The sequence below is a fragment of the Octopus sinensis genome, linkage group LG16 (assembly GCF_006345805.1).
Source record: "Octopus sinensis linkage group LG16, ASM634580v1, whole genome shotgun sequence".
NCBI classification, from domain to species: Eukaryota; Metazoa; Mollusca; class Cephalopoda; order Octopoda; family Octopodidae; genus Octopus; species Octopus sinensis.
The window spans coordinates 36,156,539-36,177,504 of record NC_043012.1 but is presented as its reverse complement, the minus strand read 5'-3'; the positions used below and the strand labels follow the sequence as shown (position 1 = coordinate 36,177,504).

The following is a 20,966-nucleotide window of genomic DNA, read 5'->3' as shown; positions in this document are numbered from 1 at the left end:
TTCAAATTCCGCCGAGGTCAACATTGCCTTTCATCCTTTCGGAGTCAATTAAATAATTACCAGTTACACACTGGGGTCAATGTAATCGACTTAATCCCTTTGTCTATCCTTGTTTGTCCCCTCTACATTAAACCCCTTGTAGGCAATAAAGAAAGAAATATAACACAATCAAGAAGGCAGTGAGCTGGCAGAATCAGTAGCACACTGGGCAAAATGCTTAGTGGTATTTTGTCTGTCTTTACGTTCTGAGTTCAAATCCCACTGTGGTCGACTTTGCCTTTCATCCTTTCGGAATCGATTAAATAAGTACCAGTTACACACTTTGTCTGTCCTTGTTTGTCCCCTTTATGATTAGCCCTCTGTGGGCAATAAAGAAATAAATATTTGCTACATTCATACCACACCACCATACAAAATGTTTTCTCTACCTCCTTACATCTTGACACTGTTGCCTTATACACCACACAACCTGTTTTCTCTTCTGCATTTCAGCACTATACAACACATCACTACTATCACACTATACAACACACAGCATATGTTTTTTACCACATTACATTACAATACATGCAGTGGCACATGGACTAGTGGTTAGAGCAGTGGACTTGTGGTCGATGGATCATGGGTTCGAATCTCAGACCGGGTGGTGTGTATGTGTTTATAAGTGAAACTCCTAAGCTCCACACGGCTCTGGCAGAAGGTAATGGAGAACCTTTGCTGATTCTTTCGTCACAACTTTATATATACATATTTGTATATACTATATATATATATATATATATATATATATATATATATAGCTAGTCCTAAAATCTCTAAACAAGATATAAGTAGTAACACTACTAGATGGTAACATTTTTTGCCACTTAACATTGCTTGTTAATAACTCGCCAAGGATCAGGAATGGTTTTTGGTTTCTTTTAGTATACCATGTCTTTAAGAACACCCCACAAGAAGAAATCCATAGGGGTTAAATTGGGTGAACGTACGGGCCATTCGATTGGCCCACATTGTCCAGTGCATCTGCCATTAAAATTGATGTCAAGCCATTCACAAACACAATGCTTAGAGTGGGGTGGAGCCCCTTCCTGTTGGAAGCGAATGTCTCTTTGTTGTTGCATTTGAGGAAAGAAAGAGGTTTGAAGCATGTGAGGTACCATTCTTCAGGGACTGGCTCATCAAAGATGAATGGGCAGATAACCCCATTGCATGAAATCGCAGCCCAAACAGTTACTCCTGGGAGGCTAACTTCCTTCTCCAATGCCACATGTGGATTCTCCAATACCACATGTGGATTCTCCAATGCCACATGTGAATTCTCCAATGCCACAAGTGGACTCTCCAATACCACAAGTGGATTCTCCAATACCACATGTGGATTCTTCAATACCACATGTGGATTCTCCAATACCACAAGTGGATTCTCCAATACCACATGTGGATTCCTCAATACCACATGTGGATTCTCCAATGTCACATGTGGATTCTCCAATACCACATGTAGATTCTCATGACTCCCATACGAGCAATTATGTCTGTTAATGCACAATAAAATAAAAATTGGGCAAAACTTTCTGGACACCCTGTGTATATATATGTATGTATATGTGTATGTGTATCAAAATCATACTTACATATGTGTCAGACGAGCAAGATAGGACATTACACTTTCGTTTTTCAGTTTTTGATGGACAACTTTTGCCTCCTCTTCTTGGTTTCACAGCTCGGTCTCGTTTACGTACCTGCATGCCAGCCATCGCATCACAGTCACCAGTACAAGTGTTCCACTCTCCCCACTCAGACATTTCACAGTCAACTGCTGGAAAGAACAAAATAGAAGAAATTATATACATTCCGTTCTTCTTACACCAACTTTGTGTTTCAGTAAACCCGAATATATACATCAGCATAATATACACATTGACGATATATATGTTAACTTGGCGAGCTGGCAGAATCGTTAGCACGCTGGGCGAAATGCTTAGCAGTATTTCGTCTGCTGCTAGGTTCTGAGTTCAAATTCCGCCGAGGTTGACTTTGCCTTTCATCTTTCCGGGGTCGGTTAAATAAGTACCAGTTACACACTGGGGTCGATATAATCGACTTAATCTGTTTGGCTGTCCTCTCTGTGTTTAGCCCCTTGTGGGTAGTAAAGAAATAGATATATATGTTAACTCTTTAGAGAGAACATTTTATAAACCAACTTTGAAAGAACCAAATGTGTTGGTATTTTGCAAACAAGAAAGTAAAATTTGAAAGTGGTATAATTGTGAAGACAGCAGAGAAAGACTGGGTATTTACCCTTAGAAGATGGAAAAAAGTTGCCAGCAGGCAGCTACAGGGAGTTGAACCTGTACCCCTCTGATACCAGCTGAATGCTCTAACCATTAAACACAGATAGGGCCAGTTTAAACACTGTTTAATATTTAAACTGGCTCTATCTTGCTTTAATATTTTACCTGTTCCATATTAAAATTAGTCAAACCTGGCCTTTCACACCTATCCTACAATGTCATTCTAACAATAGATAAACTCATCATTGAAATCTTGAAGCTATGAGATAATGTATGATTAATTCAAAATGAGAATAAATAAACATAGATTTGGCAGAGTAATCTGAATGCGAAATGGTTAATATTATACATTTCATATAATGCATCTGTAGTTTAAAGGACATGTTTATGATATGCTGTAATTACACTGATTCCTCCTGAGGATTACGTCGTGGTTACACATACCCGTGGGATGCTCAGTAACATCGTCTTTGGGTACTTTCAGCGTCCTTATTTACTATGCTTACATGAGATGGGCAGAGTTTATGGGAGCAGATTTTACTGTGGCTGGATGATGCCCTTCTTGTCACCAACTCTTCACCTGTTTCCAAGCAAAAGTAAATCCTCCACATGGCCAGACATGTTTACATAGAAGACTAGATACAATGGACACTGCTTATATAATAGCAACATTTGTTTACAACTAACACAACGCCACAACTCTAGTCTCACCAGACAACACCACAGTCCTGCCAAAACAGAACTAGTCTCACCGCACAAGACCTCAGGCCTATAGCATGACACAAATCCATACGACTCTGCACACCAAACTCACACCTCTCCATCACCCACCCCACACTGCACCCCATACATGACACCACCCCAGCCTATGTCAAAATAACACCAAAATACTCACAACATCTGGCAAGTTTACATTTCTTCTTTTTCACCATTCTTTTCGGACATCTCCTTCCTCCATTCATTGGTTTAACTTTGATCATTCGACTCTTCATGGTGATTCCATTACCACATGTGGCTGAACAAGCTGACCAATTCGACCATGGGGTCACCATGCAGTGGACCCGGTTATTCACATGGCGATGTCGACGAGCTTTTTTCAATTTCTTCCTCATTTTCCTCATTTGTTGCTTCACGTTTGCCATATCTTTCTCCTTCATCATCATTATCAACTCTGAAATAGCAATACAAAATATTTCGATTATTCAGAACATATTTCAAGAATTAAAGCAGCAGGCAAGAAGAATTGTTAGCATTTTGGACCAAATACTTTCCGCATTCTTCATTCTGAGTTCAAATCCCACCAAGGTCAACTTTGCCCTGCATCCTTCTGGGGATCATGAAATTAATACTAATCAAGAACAGGGGTTGATGTAATTTATTAATCTCTCTGCTATCTTAAAACCGCTGGCCTTGTGCAAAAATTTGAAACCATTTATTATCATAATTATTATTATTATTATTATTATTATTATTATTATTATTATTATTATTATTATTAAGGCAATGAGGTGGCAGACTCGTTAGCTGCAAGATGAAATACTTAGCGGTATTTTGCCTGTTGCTATGTTCTGAGTTCAAATTCTGCCGAGGTCGACTTTGCCTTTCATCCTTTCAGGGGTTGATAAAATAAGTACCAGTTGCATACAGGGGGCCAATGTAATCGACTCATCTACTCCCCCAAAATTGCTGCCCTTGTGGCAAAATTTGAAACCATTATTATTATAATCATCGTCATCGTCATCATGAGCATGCATGACTTAGTGGTTAGGGTATTGCACTGATGATCGCTAAATCATGGTTTCAATTCCTAGGCTGGGTGGTGTGCTGTGTTCTTGAGCAAAACACTTCATCTCACATTGCTTTGCAATCACTTTGCAATCACCTGACGCATGGTACAATGTACACCTGTTCAGGTAATGTTGATTTGATGGAGAGAGAGAGAGAGAGCTAATGTGTGGCATGAACAAATCATTTGTTCAGATCAATTGGCAACAGCTGAGCGCTCATACGTCATCTTTGATGAGGGAGTCCATCATTATCATCCTTAAGGCAGTGAGTTAAATCGGTAAGCTGGCAGAATCATTAGCATGCTGAGCGAAGTGCTTGGTGGCATTTCATCAATCTTTACGTTCTGAGTTCAAATTCTACTGAGCTCGACTTTGTCTCTCAACCTTTCGGGGTCAATGAAATAAGTACCAGTTGAACACTTTGGTCAATATGATCAACTAGCCTCCTTCTTCAAAATTGCTGGCCTTGTGTCAAAATGTGAAACTATTATTATTATTATTATTATTATTATTATTATTATTATTATTATTATTATTGAGGCAGTGAGCTGGTAGAATCGTTAACATGCTGGGTGAAATGTTTAGCTGCATTTCCTCCATCTTAGCATTCTGAGTTCAAATTCTGCTGAGGTTGACTTTACCTTTCATCATTTCAGGGTCGATAAATTGAGTACCAGTGATGTACTGTGGTCAATGTAATTGACCATCCCTCTACCCACTAATTCCAGGCCTGGTGCCAATGATTGAAAGGATTATTATTATTATTATTATTGTTATTATTAGCAGCAACAGTTGTAGTAGTAGTAGTATTGGTAGTAGTAGTAGTAGTAGTAGTATTGGTAGTAGTAGTAGTAGTAGTAGTAGTATTGGTGGTAGTAGTAGTATAAGTAGTAGTAGTAGTAGTAGTAGTAGCAGCAGCAGCAGCAGCAGCAGCAGCAGCAGCAGCAGCAGTAGTAGTAGTAGTAGTAGTAGTAGTAGTAGTAGTAGTAGTAGTTAGTAGTAGTAGTAGTAAACAACAAACGTATATGACTGATATTTCAACAAATTTACATTCAACTTTCTAGTTTCTGCAGAGTAAATGACAAAAATAATGGAACCTGTTTTTCTAGTAAAATCTTTAGAGATCTAGGTCAGTGGGTGGTGGTGGTGGTGGTGCTGATGGTGGTGGCGATGAGGCTGGTGTGGCTGGTGTGGGGGGAGGGACAAGCCAATGATGTCTGACCACTTGCATTCTTCTCACAATTCCCCATAACGGATTGATAGTTCAAACTGGACAATTGTCAGTGTACTTGAAGAATATATTTTGAAGTGAAGCTCTGATGTTGATGATGATGATGGTGATGATGATGATGGTTATGATGATAATGATGTTGATGGTAATGATGATGGTGATGGTAGTGGTGGTAGTAATGATGCTGATGATGTCAAGGAGGATAGCTGTGATGATGTCATCTTTGTCATCATATTACATCCCCACCTTCATTCTCAATTACTGCCCTCATCACTCCACCACCCTCATCATTTCTGCTTCACTTACTGTGTCAGGGAGGAAGAGCCCATGACCATTGTAGGCTCTCAGAGACCCCATGTGGTTGATGCCATCAACATTTAAACTGCTGCAGGTCAACACCTGCTGGAAAGACATCAGAAGGAAAGAGATTCCTGTGGGAGGAAGGACTGTAGTGGAAGGATTGAAAAAAGTGGTTGGTAATGGGCTTTTCAACTCAGAGTTGGAGAGATGAGTAGATCAACGGGGCCTGAGTGGAAGAGAGTATGAGACCAGCTGGTTCGAAGGAGCAGAGGCCATTATAGTAGTAATAGAAATGACAGAGAGAAGACAACATGCTTGTGGGCCCAAAGCTGGAACATGTTTGCTTGTGACTAAAATACCTTTCTCTGGTTGCAGACCCTGATGTTTGTGTCTATAGCAGCAGTATGGCCCCAAAAGTGGGAGTAGGACTCTATTGTTTTTTTTATACATCACCCTGTGATGTACCTGGATGCCTCATCAATGATGTTTCCTGGGGTCATTAGGGGTTTCAGATCTTTCAACATCAGGCACCTTCGCTCTGGCAACCCAACCAGGTTTGATCATGTCCTAGCTTGTGTCCAGTTAGCACTACCCCTGGAAGCATTGCTCCGTCCAGGGCTCATATATATTGATCCACAGCCACCTTGAAGCACCCTCTGCTGTCTGCCTCCAGAACCAACCTTATGGCCTTCTGCCTACTGGCCCCTGTAATGCCAAACATGTTCTCAGTATTTGTTGGGGACTGAAATATTTTCAAGTCCTGAATGGAAGGGAAAGTCTTTGAGATACGGTTCTATCCATGTCAAGGATCTGCTACCTGATAAAGAAAAATGACCTAATCTTCTTTGTGAGGGGATCTCATCAGTGGACCTGATTACAGTCAGGTAGCTTCTAAAACAAATGATATTGGATAAACGTAAGGAAGATGGAATTTCGTCTTTTCCCAGGTACTTGCAACAGAGTAGACTCAACTACAGGTAATCAAGTAACAGATTAAACTGGGTGACAGATTAAGCCATCGTCCTATCTTTGTCCCCTCTGTCTCTCCATCTATCTCTATCTATAGCACAATAAGCTACCATCAGTTTCTGACAGCCAAATCCACTTACAAGGCTTTCGTTGGCCCAGAGCAGTAGTAGAAGACACTTGTGCAAAGTGACATGCAGTGGGATTGAACCAAAAAACCAATGACGAAATTCCAAGTGCACAAGTGACCGCACGGGCATAAGCCCTCCCCCTACACATGTCAAGTTTCATTAAAGTCTGTTGGATAGTTTTGGAGCAGTTAAAGTAACAAATTCATAAACACGCACATTTGCCATTTATTGTAATAATAATAATAATAATAATAAAAGGACAATAATAATAATAATGATAATAATAATAATAATATATATATATATATATATATATATATATACTAGCAGCATAGCCCGGCGTTGCCCAGGTATGTAAGAAACTTTGTCGATAAGCAATGCCCTTTATCTTTTTACCCTTTTTTGTACTCATTGAACCGTTATTTTGTAAAATGAAGCCTAAAAGGCATTAAGGCATTCAAGGCATGAAGAAAATCTATGACATTCAAAGTGCATTTTCTGGTTTTGTTTAGCACACTCAACCCAGTTCTGCGGTTTTTTCCAGTAATAACGTATCCTATTGGAATCAAAAAAGCCATATAGCTCCTTGGAGCAGACATGATGCTCGCTGTGAATTTCAAAAAAAATTCCTGCCAATTTGTTAAAGATATTGTCGAAAATATGTCATCTTGAATTTGAACTCGATTTCCCAAAATGGCATGATTTTATCGATTTTTTCTGATGGTAAGGTATTGCATGGAAAACTAACGACAGAATTAAGTTCCTTAGGGTAACATTAAGCTTCACCATGAGTTTGGTGAAAATCGATTGCATGTTGCGAAAATTACAATGGGAAATGTGTTGCATATGATAAGCTTAGATTCTAGACCCCATGTCGAATTTATCAATTTTTTTCAGAACTGGGGGAACTTTTCAAAATTTTCGTTGCCTTAGGTTTGAATTATGACATTGGGCTATGTGTGTGTCAAGTTTCAACAGAATCGGTTGAAAGCCGTGGTCAGGGTGAGGGTACAACCTGACAGACATACAGACAACTTGCCTTTTATATATAGAGATATATATATATATATAATATATATATATATATATATATAATATATATATATATATATATATATATATATATATATATATATATATGTATATATATATGTATATATATATGTATATATATATAAATGTGACCTGAGGGAAACTGAAATAAAAAAATATTTATAATTCAAGAGAAATGAATGAAAGCCACAACACAACACCACAGAGATTAATATAAACGTGCATGTATGTATATATATATATTTATATATATATATATATGGTCAAAACGTGGTCGTCACTATATTCACTGCGCTGTTTATTTTGACCATATCGTGCTTATGAGGTGTTTGGCGGGCAATTTAAACTGGCCTTGTACATATGTGCATATATGTGTATGTATGGACGTTCGTATATGTAAGTATAACGTTTGTTCTGCATATATATATTTGTATTTATGTGTTCTGATATATTCAACTGATGACGGCAAAGCTTATTTAAAGCAAAGCTAGAAATCCAGGATCTTGAATTATCCAGTAATATCTTTTTGCTGGTCTATTTCGTCCCTCTGTCTTAACTCATGGTGCGATATGAACATTTAACGTGGTTTTTAGAGTCAGGGATTTGACTGCTATTTCGGCATGGTGGTGTCTCTCAGACACCCTTATTTTTATATATATATATATGTATGTATACTCACTCATGCGTTCTATGCAAGATTTCACACAGGCTTCTTCAGACTGGAATCTGTTTTCGTTACCACGGCAACCACCGTAATTAAACTGGATACACTTCCGCATGTTTGGGTCATAGTACCACCGTGGGAACGACCCCCTGCAGGGACCATCTTCTGGGGGCTGGGAGCACACAGCTGTGAGGGGAGAGAAATATATAGAGATGGCATTTACAGTGGAACTCTGTCCATATGTTGCTCTGTTTATATGTATGGTTGTGTGTGTGTGTGTGTGTGTGTGTGTGTGTTGTGTGTGTGTGTGTGTGTGAGTGTGTGGTATATATGTGTTTAAGTATGTGTGTGTATGTGTGTGGTGGGTATGAACGTACATGTGTATGCCTGTATATATGCATGTATGTTGCGTATGTATGCATTTGTCTATGCATGTATGTCTGCTTGTGTGTTGCATATATATTTGTGCATGTGTGTATGTGAGTGCGTGTGTTGTATATGTATGTGTTTATGTAAGTGTGTGTGTTGTGTGTGTATGCATGTACGTGTGCTTGTGTGTGTGTGTGTGTGTGTTGTGTATGTATGTAATTAAGTATACATGTATGTGTTTATGTATACATATGTGTATTGCTGTAGGTATGTATGGAAGCACGTATGCATGCATGTGTATATGTATGTGTGTGTATATTCATGTGTGAATGTATGTATATGCCTGTGCACTAAGTATATCTATGTGCATGTGTTGTTACTGTGTGTAAGTTTGTTTACATATATGTATGAATGTATGTATATGTTTATCAGTATATGTGCATGTGTATGTGCATTTATATAAGTATAAAAGTATGTATCTGTATATGTACATACATATGTATGTGTATATATGATGTGTATTGTATCTATGCGTATGTATGTGTGTATGTATATGTATACATCAGTGTACATTGATATATTCTCATGTGTGTGTATATGCGACTCAATGAGTGTATGCATGTTGTATGTGTATTTGTGAGTGTTTCATTGAGTCAGCCTATCTGCATGTGTGTGTGTGTGTATGTATGTGTATGTGTGTGTGTGTGTGTGTGTGTGTGTGTGTGTTGTGTGTGTGTGTGTGTGTGTTGTGAGTATATAAATATGACATGAAATGCATTTTGAAATAAGGTGTTTACATCTGTTTTTACATGTGTGGGTTGTATGGATATACAAATGTTGACATTTGTATATTGCTTGACTAACAGATGTCTTACTGGTTGACATCAATTAACCAGAATCTTTCTTCAGCATAAAGAATTTCTGTTGTCCATAAATGCATTTGCCACAACTCTGGAACACCCACTTCCTAATATGATACATACATATGATATATAGATATATATATGCATGCACACCCTCACATGCACACATATGCACACGTGCATGCATGCAGGTGCACACACACATGTTCTCATGGTGGAAGAAAAGAGAGAGAATGCTACATGATGACTGGGCAATGAGAGCAGATGTATAGTTTGTCACTGCTGGGAGTGCAAGGTGGGTGTTGATCAACCCTGGTGCTGGGTTAACTATGCACCCATTAAACCCAAGGGTTTATTCCAGTAACACATGGTATGATACACAGAAATGTACCTCACATCCAAACAGTTGGAAGAGTAAATGCTGGTATCTCTAACTTTGTACACTCATCAAACCCACTGCAAGATTGTAAAAAAAAACATTTAAGAAAGAACCATAATAAATCAGTCAATGTTGTTGACTGTATTGTAGTTAAAGCCATGGCTTTGATAAGTTCCACCCAGAGTTGTCTCTCTTAGGTATTTCATACTGATAATGGTTAAACAGCTAGAGATTTTGATGTCTGGGAATCCAACAGGGGGCGACACTGGACAGATATGGTGTTCTTACACATTTTTACCATGAAAGAGAATTTTTCTCCTTAATAACTGCAGTGAATTTGCCTTTTAAGTTCATTTAAAGTTCATTTAAGAAAGTTATAGCATATGCCTCCATCACAAAATTACAGCAGCACATCATCACCATTATCATCATCATTTAACGTCTGTTTTCCACTCTAGCATGGGTTGGACACAGTAAAATAAATAAAGGATAAGGAAAAATGAGAAAGGAACGTGGTTGGCTTACAAGTCCAGTTTTTCATCATTTCAGCCTTCCGACAGTCAAGTATTCGACAGAAATCTCTCTCCATCCTCCGTACACGGCATCTTTCTGGTGTGGCATCCACTGATGTGAATATTCTCCACCTCTCCCTCATTCCACTGCCACATGTCACGCTACATGGTGACCATGGTGACCAAGGTGTCACAGCACACTTGTCCTTGAAATCCATCTTCTGTTGGTGTCTGAATTCATAATTCAATGGCAACTTTTTACCAGGACGTAGATTCTGCTTTTTATTCTTCTTCGGAGATTTCAAACCATTCTTTTTATCCATTCCAGTGTCGCAGCCATTGGCGAGTTCGAAACATTTCTTGGTTTCAATCAACTTTGTTTTACACATTGATGGCAACACATGTGCCATCTTCAGAGTACGTCTCCGTTGATGTGAACCCATTCCACAACTCGCTGAACACGCCGTCCATTCACTCCATTCGTTGGCGGCACATTTTTCCATTTCTGGTAAAAAATCAAACAAGGCATAAAAAGTAAAAAAAAAACAATTCAAAAAGATAAAAAGCATAAAAATACATAAGTCAAGTTCTTTTAACTTTTTTGTTCTTTAATTGTTTCAGTCATTAGACTGTGGCCATGCTGGGGCATCATCTTGAAGAATTTTAGTCAAATTGATCCCAGTATTTTTTTTTAATGCCAGGAACAAATTCAATCACAAGGCTTTGGCCAACCTGAGGTTATAGTAGGTGCCATGCAGTGGGACTGAACCAGGAACTCTGTGGTTGGGAAGCAAATGTCTCACCACACATCCATGCCTATGAGTATGACTCTGAATTTTAAGAGAAAAAATGGAAAATTATTTCTTGTTTGGCAACATTAGAGTTGACATTAAGTGGGAAAGGAAACGGTAACCATAGAATGTTTTGGTATCTTTTATTAGTTTGGCAAGGGAAGTATTTAAGATGGTAGGGAATTTTATTCTAAAATTTACTGATTAATAAGACATTATTGTAGTAAGGAGATGTTTTATCAAATATCTCCTTCCATAAGAACAAACTAGACATCCTTTGACCAATATTCTTGATTAGATTTTTTTAAAGTAGTTGGTGTCATTTACCATTTTTGGAAAGTAAGGATTAAGAGCCTGCTTAATTCTATATTTAAATCCACTGGCTAATAAGATATTGTAGTAAGCAGCTGCTTTATTATACATCTCTTTACATGAGGACAAATCAGAAATACCTCTACTGATGTCATCAAAAAGTGTTTTTTAAATAGTTGGGTGGCATAGGTTTGTGTTGATATACGATTTCCATTCAATTTATTAAATGGTTAATGCTAGTTAGTGATTAGAATAAAATCAAGGAAGTTAACTGTAAGTAAATTTGTAGCTATTGATATTTTAGATATGAAAATACTGAATGTTTTGATGACATTTTTCCTTAACATGAAGAATGCTTGTCAGTTGGCATTTGTGAATATGACTAACCCATCGTCTCTGTACAACCCCAAATCTACTGAAGTAAATTTCAGAGTAGTTCCTATCCAAGATCACATACTGAAACTAGTTAGCCTCTCTTATATCATAGCAGCCCAGGTATTTTCTGCTTGCAACATTTTCAAACGTGTGACCCATTCTGGCCAATAAGAATTGGCATGGCTACTGGGGAGTAACATGACCAGCCGTTATTCACTAAATATTGTCTGATTATGTGTGACTTTGAGTAACAACTGATTGGATCACCAATTGAGACTCATTGCATGCTTAAACTTTAACAGCATGTTGTAAGGAATATTTTCCTTCGTTTGTACACACAAATTAAGTCTCTGTGCCTATACATAAACACATACATACATACATACATACATACATATATACATACATACACACACACATACATACACACACATACATAGACACACATACACACATACATAATACATACATACACCCATACATACATACACACATACATACATACACACAAATATACACACATACACCCATACATACATACATACACACATACATACATACACACACATACATAATACATACACCCATACATACATACATGCATACATACATGCATGCATACATACATACATACACACATACATGCATACACACATACATACATACACACAAATATACACACATACACCCATACATATACACATACACACATACATACATACACACACATACATAATACATACACCCATACATACATACATGCATACATACATGCATGCATACATACATACATACACACATACATGCATACACACATACATACATACACACAAATATACACACATACACCCATACATATACACATACACACATACATACATACACACACATACATAATACATACACCCATACATACATACATGCATACATACATGCATGCATACATACATACATACACACATACATGCATACACACATACACACATACATACACACACATAATACATACACACACATAATACATACATACACATACGCACACACACATACATATATTTACATGAACATATAGAGAACACAGGGATGTATATATTCTTATGTTCACTGTACTCATAACATAAACAAATACAGACATCCTTTACACACCACAACTACTACTACTACCTTCATCCCACCTCCCACCACAACCACCACCACCACCACCATCACCACTAGTACTATTACCCTCACCACCAACACCACCACCACCACCATCACCGCTGCAACCAATTACTCCCCCCTGCCACCGCCACAGCCACCACCGCCACCACTTCCACCAATGCTCCCTCCCTGCCACCATCACCAATGCCACTGTCGCCACCACCACCACCACCACCACCACCACCACCACCACCACCACCATCACCACTTCCATCACCACCTCTGCCACTGTCACCACTAATGCATCTCCCTGTCACCACCCCCACCTATGCTGTCACTACCACAATGACGACCACCACCTCTGCCACTGCCACCCTCAATGCTCCCCCCTGCCACCGCCACCAGTGCCGCTGCTGTCACCACCACCACCACCACCACCACCACCACTACCAGTACACACCTAGTTTCTTCTTCATCTCCATCTTCTTCTTCATGAGATCCACCAGTTCCTCAGTCGTCCGGGAACTCTCTCCTTCATTCAACGTGTGTTTCCCCCCGCACTTTTCCTTCTCTTTGCTGATGATGAGACGAGCCATCGGAGCAATCTTGTTCGGACCGTAGAACGGAGACGACGGAGTGTTTGGGTAACGGTTTGTGATCCGATGGATCCTTTGTTGTGGGTCACTTGCTGATTTGGGTCCCTGTAGAGGGGAGAGAGAGAGAGAGAGAGGTTGATAGATTAATGAAGATATGAAAAGAGGGGGGAGAGAGAGAGGTGGATGAATTAATGAAGAAAGAGAGAGAGAGAAGGGAGAGAGAAAGAGAGAGAGAGGAGAGAGAAGGAGAGAGAAGGAGAAAGAGAGGAGAGAGATAAAAAGAGAGGGAAAGAGTCAGAGAGATAGAGAGATAAATTAAGGAAGATATGAAGAGGGAGGGAGAGAGGTTGATAAATTAATGAAGAAAGAGAGAGAAAAGAGAGAGGGGAGAGAGATAAAAAGAAAAAGAGAAAGAGTCAGAGAGAGAGAGAGAGAGAGAAAGAGAGTGATAAATTAATGAAGAGAGGGTGAGAGAGAGAAGGAGAGAGGGGAGAGAGAAAAAGAGAGAGAAAATGGAGTGTGGTGGAGAGAGAGAGAGACAGAAGGAAAAGTCAACCTTGGTGGGATTTGAACTCAGAATGTAAAGCTCCAGAGCAAATGCTGCAAAACATTTTCTTCGATGCTCCAATAATTCTATCAGTTCACCACCATTGATGACAACAACAACAACATTTTCTGATGTAGGCACAAGGTCAGCAATTTCGTGGGGGTGGGTTGGTAGGGGGCTGGGAGTTAGTTGATGGCATCAACCCCTGCATTTTGTTGGTCAATAAAATAATTAACCGGTCAATTACTGGGGGGCAATGTCAACAACTACCTTCTCTCCCATGAAAATTCTTAGCCTTGTGCCGAAATTAGAAAATAATAATAATAATAATAATAATAATAAATGCCCTGATGCAGTACCAGGCAGTGGCTCTCATGGCTTCTGATCTTAACTGATTGGAAGTGTTATCATGTACATTGTTTCGTCTTAGTATAAAAGATGGGCTACAGCAAATATTCTGCTCAATACCACAGATTTGCTTGTCAGTTATTTGACCTTAACCAGTTGAGCATGTCCCTTAGTGGCTGACGATATGTGCATCTCTGATCACGAGCAGAAGTAGTGGGGGAGCATCATAGCCATGTGTTGAGAGGGATTCTTTGGGGTTTGAATAGTTCACCTCTGGAAACATGGGTGGTTCTTTCAACATCCTTAAGCAACCCTTATTCAGGGACCGTTTGAGCGGGATGGGCTACTCAACCTGAAGAAAATTCTAACTGGGCCCCACCTGCAAGGTCATGTGCTGTTTATCTCGATATGAGATCACCATGTCGCGCACATATGGTTGTGATGCATGTGCCTGGTGTACCTTTATCAGACGGGTAGTCATGATGGGTATATTGGGCTTCGTATATTTTACCCCAGTGTCACTTTGATGGCATGAACTGCTCTCTCACTCAATAATAATAATAATAAAAATAATAATAATAATAAAAAGGCCTGAAATTTTGGGAGAGGAGTATAGTTGATTATATTGAGCCCAGTATACAACTGGTACTTAATTTATCGATCCCAAAAGAATGAAAGGCAAAGTTGACCTCAGTGAAATTTGAACCTCAGAACACAGCAATGGGCGAAATACCGCTAAGCATTTCGCCCATTGCACTAATGATTCTGCCAGCTTGCTGCCTTAATAATAATAACAATAATAATAATAATAATAATAATAATAATAATGATAATAATAATGATAATCAGCTTACCATATAGCTGGGACCATCATCTGTTCCAGCATCCCAAGGATATAGATTTACTTCCAAGTTATCAGCCCAGGTGCAGTTCTTCTGACAGAGGTTTAATGAGCTCACACCTACCAACAGAACAGAAATCAGGTGAGAAAAACAGCTTGCTCCCGCACACATAGTTAATACACGAATGCATATATATGTGATGATGTGTGTGTGTGATGTGTGTGTGTGTGTGTGTGTGTGTGTGTGTGTGTGTGTGTTTATATAAACAAATACATACACACATATATATTTATGTATGTTTATATACTCAAAAATCTACTGCTATGTAAACATGCAATTTTACAAAAACAATGTCCAAATTTTTACTTTTATATATTTGTTTTGCAAGATTTTTGATGTGAAATCGTGTGTTGAAACAGATATTGTATTTCGGAATGGTCATTTTGCCAGTTTAGCCAATAAAAACACACGCACTATATATTTGGTGTTACTTTGCTTCAGTGTTATTTATTTTTTACATTAATCTTAATCTTATTTCGGCCAGAGTTCTTTTGTCACACTCCTGTGACCGCATCAGTGATCCTTCGCTTTCTTCTTTCTTATTTGTGTGTCTCTCCTTACTAACGGTCAGCCATTTTGTATTTTGTATTTCTATTGTATGTGTCTTCATTTGCGCATGCGTATACCTCTATGTGTGTCTATGTTTAGTTAGTGTATGTGTGGGGGGGAAGTACCTGTAATATTTGTATCTCCTGTTTATATATGTTCGTGTAATTTGTTTTTGTTTTTGTTTATTTTTATTTTGTTCATGTGTTTACACCTACTTATTATTATTATTTTTAATTTTTATGTCCAAATTTACTTTTAGAATAATGTCCAACACATTCACTTCTACCACCGTCACATTATCAACAACCCTTTACTGGTTTACCATAAACCCCTACTCACAATGCACCACATTTCTCTCAGTTCAATACATAATCTTAACTAGTGTCTTGTCTACCCACAATCCACTGCTGTTCTACCATATCTCTCTACCCACAATTCATTGTTATTCTACCTTGTTTCTCTTCCCACAATTTATCTCCTTTTACCTCATTTCCCTACACATAATTCTCTATTATTTCACCTCATTCCTCCTTCCACAATCTACTTTTGTTTGACCTTGTTTCTTTACCCACAATTCACTTACATTTTACTTTGTCTACCCATAATTCATTGCAATTTTTTTTATTTCTCTTCCTACAATCCATCTTTACATACCTAATTTCTCTACCCACAATTCACAAACTTTACCTCGTTCCCCTACCCACAATTCATCACTAGTTTATCTCAGATAATTACTCTACCCTCAGTTCACCCGTGCTTTACACATTTCTTCAATCCATAATGCATCCTCATTTCTTTCTATTTTCCTTACCTCACCTATCTTTTGTCATTTTATCTGGGAAGCCCAGCATCTTGGGACCTAATCTTGCCCCTTCCTCTCCATGCTTGCATGGGTTAGACATAGTTTGTTGAGGTAGATTTTCTACAGCTGGGTGCCCTTCCTGTCACCAATCCTCACCTATTTCCAAACAAAGTAATATTTCCCCATGGCCAGAAATGGTTTTTATGGAATATTGGGGAAAGAAATATCACTTGTATGAAGGTGAAGTTCATATACGACTACCATTTGATGTCAAGATAAACACACACAAACACACACACATACACACACACTCACACATTTACAATAGGATTTTTCTGTTTCTGTGAACCAAATCCACTAACAAGGAACTGGCTGGTCCAAGGCTATGATAGAAGATACTTAGAAATATTACATTTCTAAATCTCTCAGAGAGATTTATGCAGTAGCAGCACGATAAGGGGATGTTATGTTGCCAACTTAATGTGGCAGTCCCAGGAAAGGGAAGAATGCTACTGTTATTTAGTCTTAGGAAACATCGTTTCATGTTGGACTTGACACATTTCCTGTGTCCTCGTGTTTTCAAAGTGGAGACAAGCACTTCCACCCAACAAAGCCATGCTACTTCAGACTGATGATGAGCAATGACTCTGAAACTAGTCTCTGGATGCTGGCTTTGCTGGGTGGAGGTGCTTATCTCCACTTCGAAAACATGAGGACACAGGATATGTGTCAAGTCCAACAGGAAACAGTGTTTCCTAGGGCTAAATAACAGTAGCATTCTTCCCTTTCATGGGACTGTCACATTAAGTTGACAACATACAATCAACTGAGAAGATACTTGTCCAAGGTTTGAACCTAAAGTCATGTGGTGGGGAAGCAAACTTAACTACAAAACCAGGCTAAAGAATTTAGCAACCAAATCTTCACAAATGTTCTTGATCTTTTTAAAGAGCTATTCCAATGCAAAATGGTATTGGCAGGGTTTCAGAGACTGATCAATATCTTTAAAAAAAAAATCAATGAAACTTGAGTGATTGATTGGGGGAATAGGTTGACGTTGAGGAGAGCTGAACTGAAGTTAACAGGAATGACAACGATGACGATGACAATGGCGATGACGATGACGACGACGACAAATGCATGAATAATATTGACATCAACATCAACAACAACAGCAACAAATCAATATAAACTCAACCATGACCACCACCATCAAGAACAACAAAAACATCAATAGCAATAATGGTGAATTTTACATCACTGCCTCCACCACCACCACCACCACCACAATCATCACCATCGCTGCTGCTGCCACCACCACCACCACCGCCACCGCCGCCACCACTGCCACTGCCACCACCACTGCCACCACTGCCACCATCACTACCCCTCCCCCACCAACAACAATAACATCCCCAGTACAATATGTTCAGAAATGCTGCAGTATGGCCAGAGGTGAAATACGTCGTAAAACAGTAGAGTAATGTGAGTGATTCCAGTGTATTTGCAACCCGAGAAGGTGGGGGAGGTGACCCTCCCCTCTGAATGTACTCAAAAATCTACCCTGAAGGTTATTGGAAACTCGGTTACAAGGTAGCCGAGATGGAATATCATATCTGCTGTTATATAAATATTAGGTGGGGAGGGAGGTGGGGTGGGGGTGGAGTCGCGGGTGTGAATAAATAAATAAAACGGAAAGGGGTGGGTAGAATGTACCCCCCCCAGTTTAGTTTGGTTTGTGGTGTTGGAGGTGGTGGTGGTAGTGGCGAAGGTGGAAAGGAAAGAAGACCGGTGGGGTCCCTCGGTTTTTAAAGGTAGCTTTTTTAGATACACCCAGATTTACGAGTGAAAACAAACAGAAACGTCAGTTATAGAGGGGGGACAGGGATGATGATGGTGGTGGTGGTGGTGGTGGTGAGGATGGTGGTCGTGATGATGACAATGATGGTGGTGGTGGTGGTGCTGGTGATGGTGATGATGATCATGATGATGATGATAGTGGTAGTGTTGTCATTGTTGTTGGTGGTGGTGAGGGCAGCGACAGTGTGGTTGTGATGACGAGATGATGATGATGATGATGATGATGGTGGTAGTGATGACGACAAGCAAGGGTTTCTTGCATTTAATCAACAACTACAACAACAATACTAACTACAATGTAGGTTCATGTTATGCAGCTGCAGAAATAGCAGTCAAATCTTCCTCAAATCATGGCTGACTACATCTAAAGATAGAGGAGAACACATTGGATAATGTCTTGACTATTCTGACTGAATAAAAGACAGGATGGTCATGGTTGGAACGTCTTTGATAATTGATCAGATCATTTAGGGTTGCTTTAGGGTAAAACAACAAGGACAATGGCAACAACAACAACAACAACAACAACAGCATCCCTACATCAGGAATGATAAGAGTAGCAACAACATCCACAATAACAGTACAACAACAACAACAACCACTACACCAATAATAACAACAACACACACTATAACGATGACAATAGCAACAACTGCAGTAGAAGCAGCAGCAGCAGCAACAACAGCAACAGCTTCTACAACATAAACAAAACAACAATCACCATCATCAACACCATCACCATCATCAACACCATAGTCATCATCATCATCACCATCATCATCATCACCATCATCATCACCATCACCATCATCATCACCACCATCATCACCATCATCATCACCACCACCACCACCACCACCACCAGCACCACCACCACAACCACCACCACCATCATCATTTAATGTCCATTGTCCATACTGGCATGGGTTGGATGGTTTGACCAGAGCTGGCAAGCTGGGGACTGCGCCTGACTCCAGCTCTTTGATTTAACACTGTTTCTTCGGCTGGATGCCCTTCCTAACCCCAACCACTCTACAGAGTGTACTGGGCGCTTTTATGCAGCACCATGCAGGTGCATAAAATGTTTTTATGTGGTGCTACGTGGGTGCTTTTTATGTGGCACCACCATGAGTACTTTATATCTTGAGAAGGATTGGTCTTGGCACTTCTGCTGCGGAGTACAGGTCTTCTCGAGTAGAGCAAAGTGCTGGGTATCTTGGTCCTTTGTCATCTCGCCAGAAGGGTCCAGCATCCTGAGGTTGTTCTTCAGTTCTTCATCTCATGTCTTCCTGGGTCTCCAACTTCCAAGTGCTCCATCCACTTTGAGAGATTTGGACTTCTTTATGGAGCTGCCGGCATCCATCCGCATCACATGTCCAACCCGGTGCAGTCTTCCCTTTGGCACACAACAGCTAATTCCTCCTATGTCTAAATTCTCTCTCAAGACGCAAGCACTCTGTCAAACTTCAACATCCAAAACAACAACAACAGCAACAACAACAATAACAATAACAAGACAAACACGTACAACAACAAAAACAATCAAATCATAAATGAAGATGGAGACAAGAAGTTAAAGATAAGAGTATGGGCGTGGCTGGAGGAAGTGAATTTTAGACTGAAATGAGCCTGAAATTTGAGGAAAAAGGATTTCCTGATGGCCCCACCCTAACAAGGAACTGATGACCCCACCCCTACAAGCCAACTAAAGATAAGCTAACTTGTTATTAAACTAACAATTCACTACCGGAACTTCTACACTAAATGTCAGGGTCTCTAGGTGCTTTTTGGGGAATTCTGATACAGCAGCACCCTGAAGTTACCTCCCCTTGCATACGTACCTCTCTACCCCTTTCTAGTCAAAGTACCAAAGAAGCCTCTATACCTGGTCATGGAAACTAGTTAGAAATAGAAGCGGGATGGCAGAATCGGTAGAGCGTTAGAAGAGTATTCTTTGTGATATTTGTTCTGGACTTTTATGTTCTAACTTCAGATTGTGGGGCTGAGGTGGGGCTGGAAGTATAGTGTCAGTGATGTCACATCAATGGCTGAGGGGTGAGGGAGGTCATGAGAGTGGAAGGACAACCAGTGGGGCCTCATTTGCTCTGAGGTTGTGGTTCAGGTCAGACGTGGTGGCTGCATGAGATGAGGAAATTTGCATTTTGGTTCTGCTAGGTAGACAGTGTCTACCTAGC

The 20,966-nt window shown here is 39.6% G+C and overlaps 1 protein-coding gene across 1 annotated transcript in view; it reads right to left on the bottom strand.

Moving 5' to 3' along the window:
- The window catches only part of LOC115220553 (spondin-1), a 37,520-nt gene that overhangs the window by 634 nt on the left and 15,920 nt on the right, over nt 1–20,966 (bottom strand). The window contains exons 5-10 of the mRNA XM_029790699.2: nt 15,513–15,619; nt 13,628–13,868; nt 10,563–11,054; nt 8,442–8,612; nt 3,190–3,465; nt 1,635–1,819 (exon numbers count right to left, since the gene is read on the bottom strand). Of these exons, the coding sequence (XP_029646559.2) occupies nt 1,635–1,819; nt 3,190–3,465; nt 8,442–8,612; nt 10,563–11,054; nt 13,628–13,868; nt 15,513–15,619 (1,472 nt within the window). The remainder of the gene's footprint in view (nt 1–1,634; nt 1,820–3,189; nt 3,466–8,441; nt 8,613–10,562; nt 11,055–13,627; nt 13,869–15,512; nt 15,620–20,966) is intronic.